Genomic DNA, 26,223 nt, shown 5'->3' on the forward strand with positions numbered 1-26,223 from the left:
TATATATATATATATAGAATGTGCTGTTCCATGATGGTAAGATCAACAAAAAAAAAGTACTCTGTCTGATGAGAAATTAATATTATTTAATAATTACAATACATGTTTTTATGTGCTATTAATAGTTTCATACGTTGAGAAATACCTCAGACATATTGATCAGGCACAAACCACATATCATAATGAACTAAAAATTGAATGAGAGGAGACATGCAAAAAGTTGAGTAGGAAGCATATAGAAAATGTAGAAGGTTAACAAACAGAAAACGAAAGACAATTAAACAAAAAGTAAGAGTGTCCTCCTTAGGCCTTAAATTATAAGGCTGGAAAGACATCAAGAAGTTAATCTGGTTTAAGTAGAAATTTACAATTATTCAAAATGCATATATATATATATATATATATATATATATATATATATATATAAATATATATATATATGTATGTATGTATAGGGAAATCGTGCTGGCACCTGTGCCCAGCATCGCCTTCTTGGTATGTGAAAAGACATTCGAGCGAGATCATTGCCAGTGCTGCTGGACTGGCTCCTGTGCAGGTGACACGGAAAATACACTATTTGGGACGTGGCCGTCGCCAGTACCACCTGACTTGCCTTCGTGCGGGTGTCACGTAAAAGCACTCACTACACTCTCGGAGTGGTTGGCGTTAGGAAGGGCATCCAGCTGTAGAAACTCTGCCAAATCAGATTGGAGCCTAGTGCAGCCATCTGGTTTCACCAGTCCTCAGTGAAATCGTCCAACCCATGCTAGCATGGAAAGCAGACGTTAAATGACGATGATGATGTTGATATATATATAGTTGAAATTTACAGTAAAACAAAAGATGAAGACAAGTGTATGAACAACAAGCAGGTGTATTAGTTTGATGCTCTGAAAAGTGAGAAAATCTTTTATGTTTCGAGCCTATGCTCTTCAATAGAAAGGAATAAGAGAAAATAAACAGAGACCCAATCTTCTAAGCTGTTTCCCCAGCTATTCTGCATTCAAGATTTACTCTATATTATGTAAAATACTATCTTACTCGGCGCTTCTAAGTTGGTTTATTAAAAAATGGTCTCACATTCCAAAAGCTATCATTTTGCATTCTAAAGACAAACTGTATAATGGTGCTATATAAAAAGACAGTATAATAGTGCTATATTAAAAGCACCCAGTACCCTCTGTAAAATGGTTGGCATTAAGAAGGGCATCTAGCCATAGAAACTAAGACAAATCAGACTGGAACTTGGTGCATCTCTCTGGAAAACATTAAAGGATGATGATTATGATAATGATAATGAGAAAATGAAAATATTTGTTGCCAGAGATTGCTTTGCTAGTTTGTATTATCACTGCTGTCTGATGATCAGTTAATTGAAACTCTGAGTAACAGTTTGTAAAATTCTTTCAGCTTTAATAATAATATATATATATATATATATATATATATATATATATATAAATGGCAATTTCTGTCTATTACCATCTTAGTGCCTAAACCGGAAAGCCAATCTTCACGAAAGTTTGCATCCATGTTAAACTAACATCCAGTTCAATTATAGGCTAACTGGATTTCAATAAAAATCACTAATGGGTCCCCTACAGGTGCTGGGCTATTATATGATAAAATGAGAAGGGTGCGAAAATAATAAGTAAAAAAACATAAAAATAAACAAGTTTTTGATGGTTTTACAGATATTTCAAAATTATGATGCTAGGTGTTTCCATTATTTTGTCAAACCTCTGTATATATATATATATATATATATATATATATATATATATATATAGAGAGAGAGAGAGAGAGAGAGAGAGAGAGAGGTACAGGCAGGTCTCTGTGGTAAGAAGTTTGCTTCCTAACCACATTGTTTCAGGTTCAGTCTTACTATGTGACACCTTGGGCAAGTATCTCCTACAATACCTCTGAGCTAACCAAAGTCTTGAGTGGATTTGGTAGATTGAAACTGAAAGAAGCCTATTATATATGCATATATATATATTTCTCTGTGTGTTTGGTGTCAGTGTTTGTCCCTCTTCATTGCTTGATAACTGGTGTCGGTGTGTTTACATCCCTGTAACCTAGCAGTTCAGTAGAGGAGGCCAATGGAATAAGTAACTTGCTTAAAAACAAACAAATGCTACAGTTGATTTATTGGAGTAAAATTCTTCAAAATGGTGCCCCAGCATAATGACTGAAACAAGTAAAAGATACACACACTCACACACACAGACATATATCATGATAGTAATAAATAAGTCATACAAGCAGTGCTATTTGTTTCCAGTCTTCCATGAAAACATATCTAGTTATGGGGAAATACTACCTTATTTGGAAAAAGCTGTGGGCTGGTAAAAGGAAGAGCTTCTGACTGTAAAAAATCTGCTTCTATGACTTTCGTCTGATCCATTTCAGCAAAGAAAAGAGGACGTTAAAATATTGATACTGATGAAATGATGATGATACGTATATATATATATATATATTATTTTTCAGATACATACATTCTACCGTAGTTGCAATGGACGTGCTTCTTGTAACTGTGGTGTAGCTATTAAATCCGATGATGATGTCATTGTGTTTGACCATTGTGGGGCAAGCGCTAAAACAGGTGTTACGAAATCAAAAATTATAAGAAAGATTTACTTAAATGGAAAATTGAACCCAGGAACTAAAATCCTCCAGTTTGGAGAAGGAAGAAAATATCAGGTACGGTAGATTACTAACAAGCTGTCTTCTGTCTTGTCTTTTTAAACTAACTCCATCTTTATTCATGTATCAGAAACACACACATATATATGTATTTTTGTCTGTACATGTGTCGATAAATAAATGTGTGTTCATGGTTCATATTTGTGTATGCATGTGTGTTTAATTCAGTATACATGTATTTGTATATTATTCCCTGTTCATATCTGTGTGTTTGCATAACTTTAGCCCTTTAGCATTTAAACCAGCAATGCCCAACCCCACTGAAACAAGTAAAAGAATTAATGAATAAAAGAATAAATATGCTTTACTTTTGACAGAGTAACCGGAATGCTAAAGACTTATAGTCCACCGAAACTAATGAACAAATGTGGGTTTATTGGTCTCTAATAGCATTACCGACTAAGTCTGTCTAGTAAGTACAATCAATCACATGTCAAGGAGACATCAGTATTGATTTATAGGAGCCAATTGTGCACTGCCATGCGTTGGCATGCTACAGAACTAGTCCAGTAACTTTTTAATACCACTTTGTAAGTCTCCAGTGTGAGGGTAACTTCCAATCTCTCTCCCATCAGTCAGAGAGGCTCCTTAAAATGGTCATATTCTTTGCTCATCCCTATCTGAGCAACCCATAAAAAAATAAGTAAAAATACACCCACACAATGCAAACTCTCAAATTACACCCTACCTTCTTTAAAAATAAGAAGTCTGCATTGGATTGTATAGATCTAGCGATATTATGTTTGAAAAAAATATATGAGAAAGAATGGTTGCAATTGGAATGCTTTTGACTATAAGTCTGCTCAGTCGGAGTGAATCTAGAACTAAACAACAACTCCTCTTCATACACTGCATGTACAGAAATGGCTAGGTTCAGTAATGTTCTCATTACAGAAATGTGAAAATAATGTAAATGATTCTCTTGACTTTAACCCTACAGGTAATTTTGCCAACAGGAGGAATACTAACAATTCAACTGGTTAACCGTAAGAAACTCTCTAAGTTTATAAACATCTGGTTTAAGGCCTCTGCATTAGATTTCCAGAATACTGAAGGTAAAGCTCTGGTTTATTCTTATCAATTATTTCTATGTATGCTAAACTAGATAAAGCTCATGTTAAATTATAATTAATAAAATTGTCTTTATAATGTTATCTTTATAATTTGATCTCTAAATATATTAATATTACTTGTTCTTAATAAGATTATTGTTTTAGGAGACAGTTTACATCTCAGAGGTTAGAGTGTGAGATAGTGTCTTGCTGCATGGCACCTTGAGCAAGTTTCTTCTAATATAGCTTTGAGCTGACAAAAGCTTTGTGAGTGGATTTGATAGATGGAGACTGAAACAAGCCCATCATATATATGTTTATGCTTGGCTGTGTTTGTCCCCCACATCATCACTTGACAATCGATACTGGTTTGTTTATGTCCCCATAATTTAGTGGTTTGGCAGTGAAATCAATATAATAAGTACTAGGCTTACAGAATAAGTCCTGGGGTCGATTTCTCTGACTAAAACCCTTCAAGGGGGTGCTCCAGCATGGTTACAGTCAAATGAATAAATATAGTAAGGGAGTTTTTTTTCCGACCGTCTCTTGATTGTCAGTGTGTCTCACTGCTTGTAAAAGCTTTGGCTCTTAAAATTCTTTTTTTTTTCCCTTCCAAAACAAGGTCGGTGATCTTCATTTTACTCTTTGCTCCCGTTATCCACTCTGCACACCCCACCCTGCACACTCACCAACCCTTCACCCTTATATCTTCATCATCTTTAGCTATGTCTTTTACACACACTCTCTCTCTCTCTCTCTTTCTCTCTCTCTCTCTCTCTCTCTCTCTCACTCTCTCTCACACACACACACACATCAGCAACATAAAATTTCTCACTGATAACAATAAAGTTTCTAAAATGAACTGAGAAATTTAAAAGATTGCTTTGGTCCAATGGTAAAACATTTGTCATGTTAACAAAAAATGTGGGTTCAAGTCCCATGACCAGACTTTGACTGTTTATATCCCAAAAGTTTTTTTCACCCAATATTTACATGCTGTTACTTATAGCTTTATCTGTATCAAGTACCACCATTCCAAAAAATATATTTACGTATATATGGATGGTTAGAATTTATTGGTAGCTAAAGATTAATCTTTGAGAAAGTTAAACTATTTTGTGACCCTTAAAAACAAAGGCCAGTCATTGACATAGCTGAATATTTTCTTACTTTTTTCCCCCTATTTTATATACTGTCCATTCTTTTTTCAGATTTACATTTTATATATTTCTTCAAGAACCCTTTATAAAACACATCACATTCTGATGTTATTTTGGAACAAAATGTTTATTGTTTTACATTACTCTTTTACTCTTTTACTTGCTTCAGTCTTTTGGCTGTGTCCATGCTGGAGCACTACCTTTAGTCGAGCAAATCGACCCCAGGACTTATTCTTTGGAAGCCTAGTACTTATTCTATCGGTCTCTTTTGCCGAACGTCTAAGTTACTGGAATGCAAACACACCAGCATCGGTTGTCAAGCGATGTTGGGAGGACAAACACACACAAACACATACATATATATATATATATATATATATATATATATATATATATATATATATATATATATATATATATATACATATATACACATATACATATATACGACGGGCTTCTTTCAGTTTCCGTCTACCAAATCCACTCACAAGGCTTTGGTCGGCATGAGGCTATAGTAGAAGACACTTGCCCAAGATGCCACGCAGTGGGACTGAATCCGGAACCATGTGGTTGGTAAGCAAGCTACTTACCACACAGCCACTCCTATGCCATTGGATACAAAAATAATGTAACAGAGAACTTTCTCAAAGAGGCTTCATGATTATTATGTGGAATACGTTTGTACTGTTTATGAAGAAGTTGGAACCAAATAAACTGGACACACACACACACACACACACACACAGTGTATATTGATTGCTACTTTCATTTTCGTTGTCTTAATTATATCAATTTTCTTATATTAATAGGTTTGTGTGGAACCTTTGATCATAACACAAAGAATGATCTGTTAATGTCTGATGGACAGACATTAACATCCAGTAAATCTCAACCAAATAAGTTCTCGCTAAGCTGGAGGTAAGAGAAATATTTTTAATATTGTGTGTTTAAACCCAGGTCAGCCAACATCGAACAGATCTATAGTCAATCGTAACCCCTATTATTGCTTATTGCTTCCTGAAAATCTTGTAGCTGCTTCTTCCTTTGTCTGCAACTCATTGCTGATTTTTAAGGTACTGCTATGAGAAGATGTTTGTAATTTAATGGCGATATCCCAGGGCACTGAAGGCACATGTCTCAGTGGTTAGAGCATTGGGCTCACGATCATGAGGTGGTGAGTTCAATTCTTGGATAAGGCTGTGTGTTCCGTTCTTGAGCAACACACTTTATTCTACATTACTCCAGTTCACTCAGCTGTAGAAATGAGTTATGATGTCAGTGGTGCCAAGCTGTATCGATCTTTGCCTTTCCCTTGGATAACATCAGTGGTGTGGAGAGGGGAGAATGGTATGCATGGGCGACCGCTGGTCTTTCATAAACAACCTTGCCTGGATTTGTGCCTCGGAGGGTAACTTTCTAGGTGCAATCCCATGGTCATTCATGACCAAAAAGGGTCTTTACTCTTTTTTTTATGACAACAATGAAATAAACCTTGATGTTTTCTTCATAATAAACAAAAAGTATTTCATCTCATCTAGGTCACCGCATAGGATGCCCCCTCATAGAGGTTTCAGTTTTTCCCCTATGAGGGGCATCCTATGGGATGACCTAGGGTGCTGCTCCATGTGGCCCCGCAGTTTCCATCTAACTAGGAATATTAGGGTCCCATCCATTGTCTTGTATTTAAGATCCTCTGCATGACATCCTGCTAGTTCAAAGCCAGGAACTTGATCTGTTAGGTCCTGCCGATAACTAAATCCACACCCTGCTGCCAACGCTTTGATTTATCGTCATTAAGATTTTGTCTGTCTCCTACTTTTCGGCCTGGTAAGACCTGCCTGAAGATTTCTCTCCCTCCAGCATAGCACTCTAGGTCAATGGCACTTCACCACAACAAGGTACTTGTTGAATTGGCCATTGACTACACATTAGTTCTTCCACCCTTTGACGGGTCTTATTTTTGTCCCACAGGGTGCCCAACAATCACCCTCCTCACCAAGCAAGCTTGATGCTGTTTCCAGTTTAGTCACTGACGACCCGACCATGCGATAGGTTCTACTGGGTTACATGTTACCAGTAGCGCTAAAGAGCGACCTGATATTATACAAAAAATAAACAAATTACATATATTTATTACAAACATCTCTTCAGCTGCTCAGTTACCATCCTTGCCTTAACATCAGTTTTCTTCAGGTTGAACTGGATTGGAAAGATCTTCACTCTTATAATTGTCACCTGTGCTGATCCTTGTTCATTTCGTCCATGAAGTCCAAACAATCAGACATTTTACTTTGCCACTTTTATTAATCTCCTCCTTACTCATACAACCTTCCACTGTCAGCAAATACAAGTTTTCCATTTGTGGCGCATACTGATGGAATTATTGTTCTTTTTTTATTCATTACCTGTTATATTTGGTTCCCAGCAACTCCTTCAACTCATTTATGCTCCATCCAATCTATCAACTAAAATCGTAAAAATCTATGCTCATTTCTTCCATTTGTAAATCCTTGTTTTGTTAACGATCACTAAATAAGAAATATTTCATTTTTAACAGAGTCTATGAGAACAATTCTTTATATGATGGTTTCTGTGGAGAAACAAGTCAGAAACAATCAGACATAAAGATCTATTGCACTTGTGGTCAAAAGATGCCTGCAATGTGTGGCCGTGGGTTTGGTCTGATGTCCTGTGATGCTATTAACAAAAGGATGAATAGCTCAAAAGTTGAAATTAAAAATGGTAGAGGAAAAGGTAAATCAAACTTGTCTCTAATTTTACATTTCATCTTTTTCCTGCTCGTATTATCACTACTAATCCTTCATCATTACTTATCACTGTTACTGAATAAAAAATGCTAAAGATATGTAATTATTCCTTGCAACCATCAAAGTACCAATTGGTTTTTTATACTATACTAACAAAAGAATAATCATAATTTGAAACCCTGACATAGTGCATCATCATGCCAGCAGCTATAATTCCACCCATGACTATCATGCCTTTATTTTACAGTTATAGAGTTTCCCATACTGCATTGTCCTTCCTTTTTTAAAAATGATGAGCTATGATTTAAAGGAAATTTGGCTGCCATTTCTTGCATATCTAGCAGGCCCATTAAAATTTACTCATTGGCTAGTTTAGCAAATTGAGTGACCATGTAGAAACTAGATTAGTCCGTAGAGCATCAAAATACTGCAGTTCTACCATTTTTCATGACGAGCTTTCAACATGGATTCTGATAAACTTCCTTACAACCATTCGCAGAATGCATGACTAAAATCACTTCTACACATGGAGAGAAAGTTTGTACAAGGCAAGCTGGAAATATGGCACCTTTTGATCTTCAGACATCCACCACCGTTAACTTAGTGATACATTAAAAACCAGTAAGATGCCAATATCTATCCCTCTCACCTGGCACACAACCACTTCCATGGTTCCATTCCTTCCCCCAGCTGAGAGATAATCATCTTGCAGGTTACTTGGCAACTGTGCTGGTGTCAATGCCATGTAAAAAGCACCAGTGTTGGTGCTACATAAAAAGCAACCAGCATACTCTGTAAAGTGGTTAGTGTTAGGGAATGCATGCAGCTACAGAAACCATGCCAAAGAAGACAATGGAGCCTGATGCAATTCTTGGCCTTACCAGTTCCTGTCAAACTGTCCAATCCATTTCAGTATGGAAAACAGACAATAAATAATGTTGGTATTTCACCTTCCACCAAATTTGTTTCTTTGTTAGAAAAAGAAACGATAAACGTTGCCCTTTCAAAGCCTAACCAGGCTAATGGGCCCGGTTTCCCGGTTCCTATGGCGTATGTATTCCCCCCACCCCAGCTGGACGGGACGCCAGTCCATCGCAACGTTACTCAAGAAACAGGAAGAAAGAGTGAGAGAAAGTTGGGGGCGAAAGAGTACAACAGGGGTCGCCACCACCCCCTGCCGGAGCCTCGTGGAGCTTAGGTGTTTCGCTCAATAAACACACACAATGCCCGGTCTGGGAATCAAAACAGCGATCCTTCGACCGTGAGTCCGCTGCCCTAACTACTGGGCCATTGCGCCTCCACCTCTTTGTTAGAAACTGATATTATTTAATATGTTTTTATGAACTTGTTTTGTTTTTTGGATTTTTCACTGGTGGGCAGGGGGTTCTGGAGGAAGAGGGAGTGCTCATGGTTTTTCCGATTCTCGAAGATTAGTGAGATTGATGCTGCTAATATTTACCTCAAAGCATTGTAAGTCAACACCAGTGGGAAAGACATGATGAGGGGAGGAGAGGAGAAGAGCAGAAACAAATGAATCAGGAATGCTCAGATGTAGATGTCACAAGTGTGGACAGCTGTGAGGAGAAGATGCTAGTAAAGTAGGGGCAGAAAAAGCATAGAGAGGACACAGAGCAACTGTGGGCCAGAATCTAGTTATCTGTGAGTGACTTTCTGTCAATCTGTTGGACGACTGTTTTCTGAATGCAGTCTACAATGTTTGTGTTTGTAGCAGTAAGCAGTAGAATTGATCCAGACATAGAAATAAGACTCCATTGTAGAACAAGCCTGAGTTTTGTACAGTATCAATATTTTCTGAGTTAAATTACACCATTATCTCTCTTTACAGTAAAAGACATTACTGAAATGCTACTTGAAGAGGCTACTGTCACTGGGAAATGTGTTTCAGCAGATCAAAGAGAAATATTTGAAGTCAGCCATAATTATACCAGTCCTGTAAGTAAAATAATATCTTATTTATACACCACCACTACATCATATCCCTCTTTTTTCTGTGTTTCTTTCTTAGGTACGTATATATGTTTGCATGTCTGTACTTATGTGTTGTGCATGGCTTAGTTGATAGAGAATCAGGCTCACATTCATGAGGTAGTGAGTTCAATTCCTGGACTGGGCTCATTGTTGTTTTCTTGAGCAAGACACTTTATTTCACATTGCTCCAGTTCACCCAGCTGTAGAAATGAGTTATGATGTCACTGGTGCCAAGCAATATCAACCTTTACTTTTCTCTTGGATAACACTGTTGGCATGGAGAGGGGAGACCAGTATGCATGGGCGACTACTGGTCTTTCATAAACAACCTGATCGGACTTGTACCTTAGATGGAACTTTCTAGGTGCAACCCCATACTCATTCCTGACTGATTGGGGTCTATACCAGCATGGAAGGTGGATGTTAAACGATGATGATGGATGATGGTTTATATGTGTGTATGTGTTTGCATATAATCATATATGTATATATATTTGTGTATGTATGTATGTAGGTATGTATCTACTTACCTATTTACCTCTCTCTCTTTCTACTCTATCATTTCTTTCTCTTTCTACTCTATCACTTCTTTCTCTTTCTACTCTATCACTTCTTTCTCTTTCTACTTTATCTCCTTCCACTCCCAACATGCAACTTCCTCCTTCTTCTACTCTAGCCTCTCGAGTTTCTTTCTCCTCCGTTACCAATTTCACCATCTCCGTCTCTCTCCATGTCAGCATGCATGTCCACATTAATTGTTCTATGTCCACATTAACAGTGCAGTGACATTCATTTGTGTCCTCCATAAAATTAAACATCCCACTCAGTGGTTCAATGTACAAATTCCCATTTGGAACAAAGAACCCTTCTTGAAAACATGAAGGCAAGGCATCAAGAATACTGCTTCAACACATCTCCTCTAACCCATGCCAACATGAAAAGGTGAACATAAAAACAACAACTATGATGATGATGAGGAGGATGATGATGTGCTTTTGCCCACTATTTAAACTTCAGCAAAACTAATGTAGTTACTCTCTTAACCTCTTGCTGTTAATCCCACTCTTAACTTCTGACTGTTATCCCATTCTCTTATCCCCTCACTGTTAATCCCACTGTCTTAACCTCTCATTGTTATTCCCATTCTCTTATCCCCTCACTGTTAATCCCACTCTCTTAACCTTTCACTGTTAATCCCATTCTCTTAGCCTCTCACTATTACTCCCACTCTCTTAACCTCTAACTGTTAATCCCACTCTCCTAGCCCCTCACTGTTAATCTCACTCTTTTAACCTTTCACTGTTAATCCCATTCTCTTAGCCTCTCACTATTACTCCCACTCTCTTAACCTCTAACTGTTAATCCCACTCTCCTAGCCCCTCACTGTTAATCTCACTCTTTTAACCTCTCACTGTTAATCCCATTCTCTTATCCCCTCACTGTTAATCCCATTCTCTTATCCTCTCACTGTTAATCCCACTCTCTTAACCTCTCACTGTTAATCCCATTCTCTTATCCCCTCACTATTAATCCCACTCTCTTAATCTTTCACTGTTAATCCCATTCTCTTAGCCCCTCACTGTTAATCCCACTCTCTTAACCTCTCACTGTTAATCCCATTCTCTTATCCCCTCACTATTAATCCCACTCTCTTAACCTTTCACTGTTAATCCCATTCTCTTAGCCCCTCACTGTTAATCCCACTCTCTTAACCACTCACTGTTAATCCCATTCTCTTATCCTCTCACTGTTAATCCCACTCTCTTAGCCCCTCACTGTTAATCCCATTCTCTTAGCCCCTCACTGTTAATCCCACTCTCTTAACTTCTCACTGTTAATCCCATTCTCTTCGCCCCTCACTGTTAATCCCATTCTCTTATCCCCTCACTGTTAATCCCACTCTCTTAACCTCTAGTACCACACTGCTTTATTTTTCACAGAGTTTTGAATTATGTCTTTTGGTTTCTTAATAATATTTTTATTATTTACTTCTTTCTTTTGTAGGAGGGTACATGGCCAACACCAAGTGGAATCACAGAAGAAAATGCTCGCAAGTATTGCATGGACTTCATTCGGCAGAGCAAGTCAGGCCAATATTGTGAGAAAGTTAAGGATGTGAGCTTTTCAAATGTAATAACCTCATGTGTTGAAGATATCAAAGTAAGTTTAACTGATGTGGCTATGATTGTTGTCATTACCATCATCTTTGTCATCATTATTATCATCATTATTGTCATCATCATCATCATCATCATGACAGCATTATAATTGATATTGTCAGTATCATTCTCATTTTTCATCACTGTCATTCATTATTAATCATTATTATTACTATATATTTACATGGAGCACACAAGATATACAGAATACAAACCAAAAAATATATATAAAGAGATTAATTAATTTTTAACTTAACAGCTGTTTCAGGAAGCCAAAAGTTGTGTAATAATCATATCTTGTAGGAATTATATGCAAAAAGTCATGGGTATGCAATCAATGACCAGGAAGATATTGCAAAAAATTCTGCTCCCCTTCTCAAGAGAAGTTTGGCTAATGGAGGTTGTTTTGTATTGCTAGCAAATATAAAGAGCTGGAGGGAGAGAGAAAGCAGAATGAAATCATAGAAGGGGGAGTAGTTACGAAATGATATGAGAGGAAGAACAGCAGTTACAACATAAGGTGAAATGATATGTCTATAAAATCTTGATCTCAAGATTATGCAGGCCTTAAAGAGTATGGTTGAAGACTGCAATATAAATTCTTTCATTTGTTTCAGTCAGTTGACTGTAGCCATGCTGGGGCACCGCCTTTAGTCGAACAAATCGATCCCAGGACTTATTCTTTGTAAGCCTAGTACTTATTCTATTGGTTCCTTTTGCCGAACCGCTATGTTATGGGGACATAAACACACCGACATCGGTTGTCAAGCGATGGTGGGGGGTACAAACAGACACACAAACACACATATGTATATATATATATATATATATATATATATATATATATATATATATATATATATATATATATATATATATATATATGATGGGCTTCTTTCAGTTTCCGTCAACCAAATCCACTCACAAGGCTTTGGTCGGCCTGAGGCTATAGTAGAAAACACTTGCCTGAGGTGCCACATGGTGGGACTGAACCCAGAACCATGTGGTCGGTAAGCAAGCTACTTACCACACAACCACTCCTGTGCCTAAATATTTATTTCTTTTATCTAAGTGTTTCAAAAATTTATTATTTCAAACGAAACAAGTTTTACACATTGATGCATAATACTGTAATTAAGGACTTGGTATATCTAATTAAACACCAATATACTAAATCACTCTCTTCCCTGTTTCCATGATATTTCATTGTGATCTTTGTTATTGTTGCTGTAGCTCACCGATGACAAGTCTTGGGCTTCGTCTGCTTTAGAGAACTTAAAAGAACAATGTTTGACTTCGATTGAAAACAATGTTGACTTGTGGATAACAGTGAATGGATCAAGAGGACCACCACTAAATATTATTGAGTCTATGTGTCCCAATGATTGTAATCAAAATGGAAATTGTAGTAAAGGTGAGGAACTCACTGCTTTGTTTTAACAATTCATTTATTTCATATAGCAAATATACGTTTATAAATAATGACCCTAGAGACCCAGATGATTGCATCTCTAAGAGAAATCCTCGACTGGACCAATCAACTTCTCACTGTGTTTCCAAGGAAGAATATGAAAGGAATTGTTAGCTTCGTTCTTTCTTGCATGTTTACATTTTTCTTGTTTAAGACAATAGCAACTTTTGGAAAATTGATTCAGTTTCAAATGCTACACATCAAACTAAATTCGACGACTGGCACCCATGCCAATGTCGTCTCCTTCATTAGACACGTAACTCGACTTGCGAAGACCTGTTGGGGCAAGCAAAAGTGAAATTGTGATGGCACCTGTGCACTGAGTCGCCTTCCTGGCACTTGTGCCGGTGGCACGTGTAAAGACATTTGAGTGAGATCGTTGCCAGAGCCGCTGGACTGGCTCCTGTACAGGGGGCATGTAAAATACACCATTTTGAGCGTGGCCATTGCCAGTACCGCTTGACTGGCCTTCGTGCTGGTGGCACGTAAAAGCACCCACTACACTCTTGGAGTGGTTGGTGTTAGAAAGGGCATCCAGCTGTAGAAACTCTGCCAAATCAGATTGGAGCCTAGTGTAGCCATCTGGTTCACTAGTCTTCAGTCAAATCGTCCAACCCATGCTAGCATGGAAAGCGAACATTAAACGACGACGATGATGATGATATATATACCCCTACCTACTAACTTATTTATTTGCTTGCTTATCTTCCCACCTATCTACTTAGCGACCTACATATTTTCCTACTTGACTGCCTCCTTACAAAAGTATCCATGTATGCATACTCTGAGGGTAGCGCCTATGGCATTGCGGTACCTCTATTTGTATTTCCTAATTAGTATTTCGTTTATAAGGATATACTCTTATATTTGTCTAAGTGATGAGTCCTTTGGATGCTTGGACAAAATGCAGATGTCAATTTTGGCAGTGTGCCATCATACTGGTCTTTGGCATGTTGATAGAGTATGGAGGACAGTTTCTTGTCATTATAATCATTCCAGTGCTTATTTAGTCTCTCCACTACACTCCTGGAAGTCTCCGCAATCTATGTTGTTTTTCAGTCCTTACAAACTCCTTCTATGGAGTTTGCTTACAAACACCTTATGCTGCAGACTACATTTCAAGTTTTACAGTTAATATTGGAGTTAATCTTAAACAGTTAATCTTAACCAAATAGCCATGTCTATTGTATGTGTTTACATGTATATATATATATATATATATATATATATATATATATATATATATATACATAGATATATATAGATAGATAGATAGATTATTATTATCATTATAGAGATGAGTCTAGTCTATTTCATTAAGAAGTTCAAATTGCAATTACAGAATTCCAGTTGATCCCACTAGATGGCGCATAGAGTGAATTTTACCATAGCCATTCCTTCATCGTTCTCACTAGCAAAACCAGCAGTTTATGCATTGGAGATCTAGAATCAGTAACACTGCAGTTCAATAATTGTAACATGAAATCAAAATAAAATCTCTGTAAAATTTCTTTGTTGCAGGAAAATGTTTTTGTGATAAAAATTTCATTGGAGAAGATTGTTCCGTGGAGAAAGATGTGCCACCAGACGTTAGTTCCTATACGTTCCGATGTGTTAATAGTTCACTGTGCTATATCTATATCAGAGGTGAAAACTTTGTTAAAACAAAAGCTTTTAGTTGCAAAGTAAATCACTACACAGTAAGTATATATAAATGTATATATTTTTTCTTACATGGTCTATTTTGGTGAAGGCACATGGCTCTGTTGTTAGAGTGTCAGGCTTACAATCATGGAGTAGGGAGTTCAATTTCTGAACCACGTTGTGTGTTGTGTTTTTGAGCAAGACACTTTATTTCACGTTGCTCCAGTTCACTCAGCTGTAGAAATGAGTTGCAACGTCACTGGTGCCAAGCTTTATGGCTTTTGTCTTTCCCTGGGATAACATTAGTGGCACACAGAGAGGAGGCTGGTTTGCTTGGATGACTTTTGGTCTTCCATAAACAACTTTGCCCGGATTTGTGCCTTGGAAGGTGCCTAGCCATATCAGCTTTAGCCTTTACCTTGGATAACATTAGTGGTGTGGAAATGGGTGGCATAAACTGTTATCAGTCGAAAAGCACACCTATTACTGCCATCAACATCCAAGATGACCAGCCTACCCTCCGGGTCTAGGAATATTGCTCTTACTTTGAGGTCAAGACTCTTCCGAAGAAGCACCATGGAAAGAAAAATAAATGTTGAAATGTCCGCCAAACATTGCTGGAGGGCCCCCAGGTTGTAGAGTCTGGTCTCACTGCATATCATACACTGAATGTGTATGATATGCACATTTTGTGACTTGATGTCATTTAACAGGTAACCTTGTTTCCAAGGCAACCCCAAGCCATGTACATTATACAACCTATTCTGAGCATGTTCCTATCGGAAGTTGTGTTTTACACATGAAAGGAAGATGAGAGAGAGAGAGAGAGTCACTTACTGTTCGAAAGTTGTTTGTCCTTCACCTCACAGTCTTTTCCCAGAAGGTTTTTTGTACAGTTTTTTAGATAGGTATTTTTGAATATATAGGTAGGCAGGCAGGCAGGTAGGTAAGTACAGAGGTAGATAGAGAGAGAGAGAGAAAGGTAGATAAATTAATAGATAGATAGAGAGAGAGAAAGGTAGGTGAATTGATAGATAGAGAGAGAAAAAGATAGATAGATTGAGGTGTAGACAGATATGATATATGATCTAAAAATATACATTTCAAAATTAAATAACCATCTGGTGAACAGTGAATTATATTTTGTGGTGGTAGACTGGCAGAATGGCTGGAATGCCAGGTTAAAGTTATGAACCTTTATGTTCTTAGTTCAAATCTCATTATGGTTATCTTCACCTTTCCCTTTCACAAAGCAAAGGCTGATAAAATAATTATAGCAATCAAGTATTTGGAGTAGGGGAACAAGATTTTTAAAAATGCTGATGCCCATCCCCAAAATTTATATTCTTGTACATATGTAATAATCCAATTTTTCTTTTCTTTTTTTTCCCTTTTTATATCCTTTATATTATGAAATCTCATTTATTTTCTCAGAGAGATTACCAAACAATTGTGAAGAATATCACAAGTTCAGCAATTTTTGAAAACACAAATGTTGCTTATTGTACTGTTCCTGGAATTGGTTTATACACCGTGTCGTTAAGTAACACAGGAGTAAATTACAGTATTCTAATGAGAGTGTTGGTTTACAATGCCAACTGTGATCACTGTAACTTTACAAAAGGCTGCACAGCGAGAGTAAGTAGAAAAATTACCTTTATTCATAGGATGGTTAAACATTATTCACACCTGTTGCTATTGGTATCTAGCATTAGAGAATAATAACTCTGCTTCTTATTGTAGAAAATTTAACTCTGGTTAAAATGGCCAAGTAGAGAGAAAAAACAGAAAGTTGTTGATGATGATGGTAGTAGGTTTCTTGAATATATTTGCAGTTATTCAGCTGGCATTTGAATAACAGATGACAACTCAACCATTTTAACTGGTGAGAGTGTGACATGAATGAAACTCATGGAAAAGGAAGGAAATATATATAAATGGTCATGAACATTTAAGAATTGTAACACTGATTGTTTCCATTGTAAGTTTGTCTGTGTTACAAGTAGTAAGGAACACTGTTGCTTGTATTTTGTGTTTGAAGTATTTGGTCATTCTTGTTTCTCAGACAACCGTTGTTCATGTGACATGACCAAATATATTCTGTACTGTGATCCCTATTCAATCACAGTGTTGCAGCTACATTGTTGATGGATAATTAGGAGTACAGTAAAAGTGTGTATAGGGAGTATATATATAACAGGTAGTGGAGGCGCAATGGCCCAGTGGTTAGGGCAGCAGACTCGCGGTCGTAGGATCGCGGTTTCGATTCCCAGACCGGGCGTTGTGAGTGTTTATTGAGCGAAAACACCTAAAGCTCCACGAGGCTCCAGCAGGGGATGGTGGCGAACCTTGCTGTACTCTTCCACCACAACTTTATCTCACTCTTTCTTCATGTTTCTGTTGTGCCTGTAATTCAAAGGGTCAGCCTTGTCACACTGTGTCACATTGAATATCCCCGAGAACTACGTTAAGGGTACACTTGTCTGTGGAGTGATCAGCCACATGCACGTTAATTTCACGAGCAGGCTGTTCCATTGATTGGATCAACTGGAACCCTCGACGTCGTAAGCGATGGTGTGCCAACAACAACATATAACAGGTAGTTACTTTATTTACATCCAACAATCTATTTCACATCTTTTAAATTTCTTTCATCTTACATATCTTCATAGACTGACGTCTGCAGAATTGAAGAATTCTGTTATCTTCCTGGTGAAGTGAATCCAGAAAATCCCATTGAGTCTTGCAACACTTTGATTTCTAAAACAAGTTGGACAAAAATTCGAGGTAAGTCAAGTGTGGACTGAGTGTTTTTTATGTGACACAAGCACAGGCTAGATCAGTTTCAACAAGATTTTTATAGCTGAATGCCCTTTCAAACACCAACCACTTTAGAGTGTGGACTGGATGCTTTTTAAGTGGCACCTGCACTGACAGGGTCACAAAGTAACTTGCAAGACAAAAATCTTTTGAGGTCATAGGGGTGCATTGGTGGAGGTGATTTTGTGTCAGATGATGTTATAGTGAGACAGAGAGACAGAAACAGGTGTTTTGCTGTAGAGGAGGTACAAGGTTACCTCACCAGAGAGCGAGAGAGAGAGCGAGAGAGAGAGATAAGGAATGAGAACGGGACAGAAGCAGGTGTGCTGCCATAAAGGAGAAACATGGTTATCCAACCTGAGGAAAGAGAGAGAGATGGAGAGAGAGTGATGGAGAGAGAGTGAGGGAGACAGCAGGATAGAGATGGTGGCAAAGTGCTAGGCATACTCACAAGGGACAGGGATCAGATTATAAATGGATATGGTATATAAGAATATCATGCTGTGGGGAAAGAATGAAATACAGCTTATGCAAGTTATCATATGTGTGGTTGTGGGGAGTTGCTAGATCTTGTTCGTCATCTTTCAGCCAGGTATGTGGTCAAAAGATATTACATCTATGACCATTCATCATCTTTTAACATTCATCTTCCATGTTGGCACAGGTTGGACAATTTGGCAGGATCCAACACTCTAGAAGACTAAGCCATGCTTCAATGTCTGCTTTGGCATGATTTCTATGGCTAGATATCCTACTTAGTGCCAACCATTTTATCAAAGTGTACTAAGTACTTTTTCATAACACCAGCACTAGTGAAGTAATTACGTAGCTCATAAAACTGAAATTCCTTTTCACCGAGTGGGACTACAGTGAATTTGGAAGTAGCTTTATGCTGAGGTGATGAAAGGTTAAAGCATGAGGGAAAGTTCCAGAATAGATTTCTTAGTTGAGAGAAGAAATGAAACTTTGCATTATACAAGAGTGGGTAGGAGTAATCAGTGTGTAGCTGGAAAGAGAGAATGATAGTGGTTATGATGAGTCACAGTGAGTCTTGGTGGTGGGAAGAACAGGAAGGTGGATTAGAGGGAGAAATCTGAGGGAGAGTTGGCTACTGTTTCTAGAATCAGGCCGAACCACCTTGCATATAAAGATTTGTTACTTGAAGCCAACAGTTATAATTAGTTAAGAAATTTCTAATGGTTAAAAGATAGATATGAAAACAAACACCATTCATTCATTTATTTATTTATTTATAAACGTATTTGTTTTCCACTTTCAGAAGATAAAATTGTTTTCTACGATATAAAATTCCTCCATATCAACAGCACTTACTTGATAACAAACATCGGCAACTTCAAGCAATTCGGCAATCCAAAACTTATTGCAAGGACCCAAAATAAAATTGCTCTTTCATTCAATGGTATCAACCAATATGTCATTATCAATCCAGACATCGGATGCTTGCAAAATCCTGAAAAATGTCTTCAAGGAATTAGTTTCAGTTTCACTATGACTTTCAAATCTTTGAAGGAAAATACCTACGTGTTTACAAACTGTGGCGATGAGAGTACTTCTACTGGCTATGCCCTCTTCTACTCTAAACGTAAACTAGTGTTTACAGTTAGTACAAGAAAACAAATTTGGACTGTTAATACTGAACAAATTGAATTGAATCAAACAGCAGATTTTGTATTTTCATGGAGTCAACAAAATGGCAGTGTGATTACCAAGAATGGGAAACCCATAACTAAAGCCGTAACAGTCCTCACTCGGAAGACTACTCCTTCAGGTAGTAAGTGTGACTTTATCTTTGGAGGTGCCCAACCTAAGTCAAGTGGATCCAACAGCCACATTGTTGTAGAGGAATTTAAACTGTTTTTGGCTTCCTGGAATATTCTCCAAAAATTGGAATTTGTTATAGGTAAGTTAATTAAATATTCTTCTCCCTCCTCTCTCTCTCTCTCCCTCTCTCTCTTTCTCTCTGTTTTTCTCTTGCTTCTTTCTCCCTGTGAAATGAAAATTATCATTTCTATTGGGCACATCATTCTCATGACTCCTTGCTGCCTACTAATGTGGAAGTAATTTACTCTGCTTAACACTTTTTTCTTAATTTGTGCAGGCCGTCCAGAACTGAAATCTCCTCCTACAGTTGTCATATCAGAAAATAAAGAAAGCAAACATGTTACATTTACCTGCAATTATACTGCCATAAAGAACTACAACACTAATTACACAATACAATGGTTCTTTAATAAAAAACTTATTGAACATGAAGTGAAATTTAATGGTGAAGTGAGTCACATGGAAGAAAAGAAACTTCCAGAAATCCGTTATGGTAGCCAGGTCAGTTTAATTCAAGTCTTAATGTTAAAATAGGATTTTTAAGTTTTTACATGTCTTTCCAATTCCATGTTTATCAATTAATAGCCATTTCTCTCAATACAATTTTAGTGCTTGTAGAGAAATACCATAAGTTAATTAACTTGATTTTAGTAGGTATATACTCTTTTACTCTTTTACTTGTTTCAGTCTTTTGACTGTGGCCATGCTGGAGCACCGCCTTCAGTCGAGCAAATCGACCCCAGGACTTATTCTTTAGAAGCCTAGTACTTATTCTATCGATCTTTTTTGCCGAACCGCTAAGTTACGGGGATATAAACACACCAGCATCGGTTGTCAAGCGATGTTGGGGGGACAAACACAGACACACAAACACATACACACATACATATATATATATACATATATACGACGGGCTTCTTTCAGTTTCCGTCTACCAAATCCACTCACAAGGCTTTGGTCGGCCCGAGGCTATAGTAGAAGACACTTGCCCAAGATGCCACGCAGTGGGACTGAACCCGGGACCATGTGGTTGGTAAGCAAGCTACTTACCACACAGCCACTCCTACGCCTATTATATATATATATATATATATATATATATATATATATATATATCGGCACAGGAGTGGCTGTGTGGTAAGTAGCTTGCTTACCAACCGCATGATTCCGGGTTCAGTCCCACTGCGTGGCACCTTGGGCAAGTGTCTTCTACTATAGCCTCGAGCCGACCAAAGCCTTGTGAGTGGATTTGGTAGACGGAAACTGAAAGAAGCCCATCGTATATATATATATATATATATATATATGTATGTGTGTGTATATGTTTGTGTCTGTGTTTTTCCCCCCAACATTGCTTGACAACCGATGCTGGTGTGTTTACGTCCCCGTAACTTAGCAGTTCGGCAAAATAGAGACCGATAGAAGAAGTACTAGGCTTACAAAGAATAAGTCCTTGGGTCGATTTGCTTGACTGAAGGCGGTGCTCCAGCATGGCCGCAGTCAAATGACTGAAACGAGTAAAAGAGTGAAAAGAGTATATATATATATATATATATGTATGTATGTATGTATAAATATATATGTGTGTGTTATACACACACATCCATATGTATATACATACACTTGTATGTATATATGCACGCACATAATTCCAGTGTCTCAGTGGAATTGTTGTCAGTGACTTATTGCATTTGTTCAAAAAAACTATGAACCCTTTAAGAGAAATAATACCAAGTGGTCTCAAATGTGTGTTTGTGTGTGTGTGTGTGTGTGTGTGTGTGTGTGTGTGTGTGTGTGTGTGTGTGTTTTCAAAAGTTATGCCCCTGATGTAGTGCATACTCACTGACCAAGTCATTCTGATACATTCTTTATAGACTTTGTAGATGCATACATACATACATACATACACACACACACACACACACACACACACACACACACACACACCATCACTGATCTTATCCTAGATGTTGAAAACAATAGCTGTCAGTAATGCTCATGCTGAAGTCTTAAGTCAGTAATAGCTTGCACAACACCACTATGACTCTCGTCTACAAAACCAAGCGGTCCAGACACAAGTAAGCACAAGATCTCAGGTTTTCCAATGAGACAGACATTAATTTGGAATTTACATCTAGACAATTCTCTAATCAAATACTAGATGTCTTTCACTCACATACAGATATTTTTATAACATTTTGGCTACAAAAGTAAAGCAAAATAACGACAAACTTTTTTCCTTTACTTGCTTTATTTATTTATTTAGTTGTACTGTATGGTGACACCATGTTCTAAAGATGATTGTCAGAAGGGCCAAGGAACAACAAAACAAAGCAATGTTATCAGTTTCGAAATCAAGGTAAGCATGAATGAATTATTATTTTGACCAGGAAACCCTGGGTAGCTGTTGTACAAGATTTGTGCTTTTTTTAATAAGTTTATCTATGAATAGAGTCTCCCATCAAAGATGATGTAGGAGCATTCAGCTTTTGCAAAACAACCTGTACAAAGGATTTGTTTATAATGATGAAATATATGTGCCCATACATTAGCTCATTCCCTCCATCAAATTAGTGTTGCTTGAACAGGTGCATGGTGTACCACATGTGAAGTGTCAAAGTGATTGCAGAGCAACGTAAGATGATGTGTTCTGCTCAAGAACACAACACACCTGGTCCAGGAATTGAAATGAAATAGATGTAGTGTGTCTAGAATGGAATTTATCCATCTAGTTTTTTTTTTTTAATCAACATTTAATGACATAGCGGATAAGTACCAGATCCTAGTTTGATCTCAACCTGTGACACCTTAAGCAACTATCTCTTCTCTCTGGCTTGGGTCAATGCAAGCCCTAAGAGTCAAAGTTAGTTGATGGAATACAATTGGATGGATTGCTCCTGTCTAACCTTATTGTATAGCTGATAGAACCAGATGACATTAAAGGTACATGTTTCTGGGGAATACTTAACTATTTAGCCCTTAATTTACTGAGTAAGAAATTCAGTTGATTCATCAAAAGTAACAATGGGTCAGCAAATATGCTGCAACAGTGAAAAGAAGATGGAATGATCATGACTGTCCAATGATACCGACTCATTCAGACTCTAATAACCCAGCTACTAAGTAACAAAATACTCATTCAACTCATTTTGCTTTGTTCTGCAAATTGGAATTAATTTCAATGTTCTTTTCACAATAGAAGAAATTGCTAACTTTTGTCTTCCTTATAAATATAATGAGTTGAAGATTAATTGCTAACTAATTATTGTTGCCACTCTCAGAGTGGTTGGTGTTAGCCATAGAAATCCATGCCGAATCAGACTGGAGTCTGGTGTCGCCTTCCAGCTCACCAGCCCTGGTCAAACCGTTCAACCCATGCCAGCATGGACAACAGGCATTAAATGATGATGATGATGAATTGTAATTGTGGTCAGTGTATAACATATTTTACATAGATTTAATATTGATTTCATAAATCTATTTTTCTATATTATCTCTCTCTCTCTCTTTCATTTCTAGGTGATAACCAAAGACATCAAATTAAGAGAAGGTTCAAAATCAGAACCAATATATATCCAGAGTTTAGTTCCACCACGTCTCTTCTGTCCATTAATGTACCGAGATGAAGGATGTCAAGTTTACATCAAGGCCTTCCTTCGAAATTCAAAATCAAAAGAGATCAAGTGTCCAAACAAGGAAAATATTGTACAAGCTGTATTTATTTCCAATCCACACCTCAGCTCTTCTAACGACAGCAACTCAACAAAGTCCTGTGGAGCCGTCTACAACACAAATAAAATGTCCTGGAAGGTTGAGACTTTAATATTCATTAAAGCAACCATTGATGGTGTTATTGATAAAACTCAGCAACGCAGTGTCCAAATCGATGCCATATTTTCATCCCAGAATTGGTCCTCTAAAATAATTCTTGATAAGGTTAAGGTGAGTAAATTTTCACTTAATAAAAGTGCTTTTATTTTGACAATGTACAATTTCCTTATACCTTGCAGTAGGGACTTGTGACACAATGAATTCTGTGTCTCTTCCAAACCTTTTCTGACATCAACATGCAGTGGGTAAGGATCTACTGATGCTTAAAATGTCTAAGTATATCTGAATTGTTGTTGATAAAACTAGAATATTTCACACTAATTAACATAATCTTCAGAAATGAAACAAAGCTTCATTAATTAATTATTGGGTCATCCCATAAATAATGAGTTTTTTTTTACACTTCTTTTATTTTTCAAAATTAAGATAAACGAAGTTCTTTTTTAATCTAAAATATACTCTCCTTCATTTTCTATAAAGTTCTTCCATCTATCTGATAGACTTGCAAGGCCCCTCTTCCAAAATTCACTTCTCCGTGATGAAAAATACTCCTCCAGTACTGTTCTGACTTTGTCTACAGAATTCATATTTTTTCTGTCCAAATGATTTTAAAGACTGCAGAATAAATGATAATCAGATGGGGCAATGTCCAATGGATAAGGTGGGTGGGGCAAAGTTTCCCATTCAAACTGCTCCAGCCTTTAGAATGTCATCTTCACTGTATGTGGCTGAGCATTATCCTGATGGAAGAACACCTTTGATCCTGAAACCAAAGCTGGTAGTTTTTCTTCTGGTGCTGACTTAAGCCACTCAAATTGCTCGCTGTAGATCTCCTTTGTTATTGTTTGGTTTGGGTTTTAAAGTTCAAAGTGGACTAAACCTTTCACATCCCACCAAACAGATAGCAACACCTTACGTGGGTGAAAACCTTCTTTAGTCTGGGGTGCTGGTGTTTCTCCTTTCCTTACCCACTGTCGTTGGCACTTGACATTTTTATAGAGAACCCATTTATTGCCACCAGTCACTATTCGGTCCAAAAAAGGTTCATTCATGAGATCTGACTGCAAAGAAGAGCATACATTCACTCTCTGTGCACAATTAGACTCAGAAAGTTTGTGAGGAATCCATTGATCCAATTTGCTGACATTTTTGATGGCACATAGGTGTGTGTGTGTGGGGGGGGGGTCTGTGTGTGGGTCTGTACGTGCATGCTTGGGTATGAGTGTATGCACATACATTTTGCCGATTAATATCTGCAAATGAGGTAAACATGGAAGGTAAAACCCAAAAACCAGTCCTTTACAAAATCACTGACTATATTTGATTTACATTGAGTTGTAGATACTCCCTTGATTGGGATTCTCACATCAAAGAAATAGAGCACCAGCGATTGGGCCTGTAACTAATGAGGCTGTGGCTTCTAATTGTAATATCAAAAATTATATGAAAAAAAAAACAGAACATCAATGAATGTCTCCACTTCAACTTATGCATATCAATATTTTTTATTATTTTCAGGTTAAAATCATGGATCAGGATAAGACAGCTTTGTGCAAGTCACTAAATGACCCACACATGACAACATTTGATGGAGTGTAAGTTCAATACAATAAAACAATGCATCTTTGTTAAGATTGAAGATTATATTTCGCTCGCTCTCTCTCTTATTCACCTTCATTTGTAGGGGCCACATTAGACCCTTAAGCTTGCATGTTGTAAGTTAATCATCACTAGTGCTGGTACCCTGCAAAAACTTAAAAAATAAACTAGCATACTCTGTAAAGTAGTTGGTATTAAGCACGGTGTTAAATGATGTCTACAACAATGACAATGATGATAATCTTTGAGTAAAAGATAGAATCGTTTTTTTTTTCCTTATGCTAAATCCAAACATTAGTAATTTTTAAAACTTCTATGACCAACAGAAACAGGAAACGCATCATGTTGGTACTTGACAGAAGACACAGCTTGGAACATACATACATATATATATATATATCATCATCATCATCATCATCATCGTTTGACGTCTGCTTTCCATGCTAGCATGGGTTGGACGATTTGACTGAGGACTGGTCAAACCGCATGGCAACACCAGGCTCCAATCTGATCTGGTAGAGTTTCTACAGCTGGATGCCCTTCTTAACGCCAACCACTCAGAGAGTGTAGTAGGTGCTTTTACGTGTCACCCGCATGAAGGCCAGTCAGGCGGTACTGGCAACAGCCACGCTCAAAACGGTGTATTTTATGTGCCACCCGCACAAGAGCCAGTCCAGGGGCACTGGCAACGATCTCGCTCAAAAATCCTAACACATGTCACGGGCACAAGTGCCAGAAAGGCGACGCTGGGCACAGGTGCTATCCCAATTTCACTTTCGCTTGCCTCAATATATATATATATATATAAAAGATAATAAGAGTGAAAAAACTACAGAAGGCTTGTGTTACATGGTTAAAGTATATATTTAAATTATGTCAGAAAAATGTAAGAAAAATGTTAGAAAAATGTTATAAAATCTTTTTGGTATATAAACATTGTATTTTGAGAAATTTCTCTACTTCATTGTGTCGTGTTCGTTAAACGAACACGACACAATGAAGTAGAGAAATTTGAAAAGACAACATGAAACCGGTTATTTCTCAAAATACAATGTTTATATACCAAAAAAATTTTATAACATTTTTCTAACATTTTTCTTACATTTTTCTGACATAATTTAAATATATACTTTAACCATGTAACACAAGCCTTCTGTAGTTTTTTCACTCTTATTATCT

At 37.3% G+C, this 26,223-nt stretch overlaps 1 protein-coding gene across 1 annotated transcript in view; it reads left to right on the forward strand.

Annotated features, from left to right (window-relative positions):
* Positions 1-26,223, forward strand: part of LOC106880038 (uncharacterized) — a 455,047-nt gene that overhangs the window by 367,472 nt on the left and 61,352 nt on the right. The window contains exons 170-184 of the mRNA XM_014929839.3: positions 2,494-2,706; positions 3,650-3,764; positions 5,731-5,839; positions 7,479-7,675; positions 9,536-9,642; positions 11,683-11,838; positions 13,071-13,251; positions 14,830-15,008; positions 16,387-16,590; positions 17,625-17,739; positions 19,052-19,693; positions 19,892-20,115; positions 21,881-21,973; positions 23,134-23,556; positions 24,964-25,040. Coding sequence (XP_014785325.3) covers positions 2,494-2,706; positions 3,650-3,764; positions 5,731-5,839; positions 7,479-7,675; positions 9,536-9,642; positions 11,683-11,838; positions 13,071-13,251; positions 14,830-15,008; positions 16,387-16,590; positions 17,625-17,739; positions 19,052-19,693; positions 19,892-20,115; positions 21,881-21,973; positions 23,134-23,556; positions 24,964-25,040 — 3,035 coding nt within the window. The remainder of the gene's footprint in view (positions 1-2,493; positions 2,707-3,649; positions 3,765-5,730; positions 5,840-7,478; positions 7,676-9,535; positions 9,643-11,682; positions 11,839-13,070; positions 13,252-14,829; positions 15,009-16,386; positions 16,591-17,624; positions 17,740-19,051; positions 19,694-19,891; positions 20,116-21,880; positions 21,974-23,133; positions 23,557-24,963; positions 25,041-26,223) is intronic.

This window comes from Octopus bimaculoides, chromosome 22 (assembly GCF_046866305.1).
Source record: "Octopus bimaculoides isolate indiv1 chromosome 22, ASM4686630v1, whole genome shotgun sequence".
In the NCBI taxonomy this organism is placed as follows: Eukaryota; Metazoa; Mollusca; class Cephalopoda; order Octopoda; family Octopodidae; genus Octopus; species Octopus bimaculoides.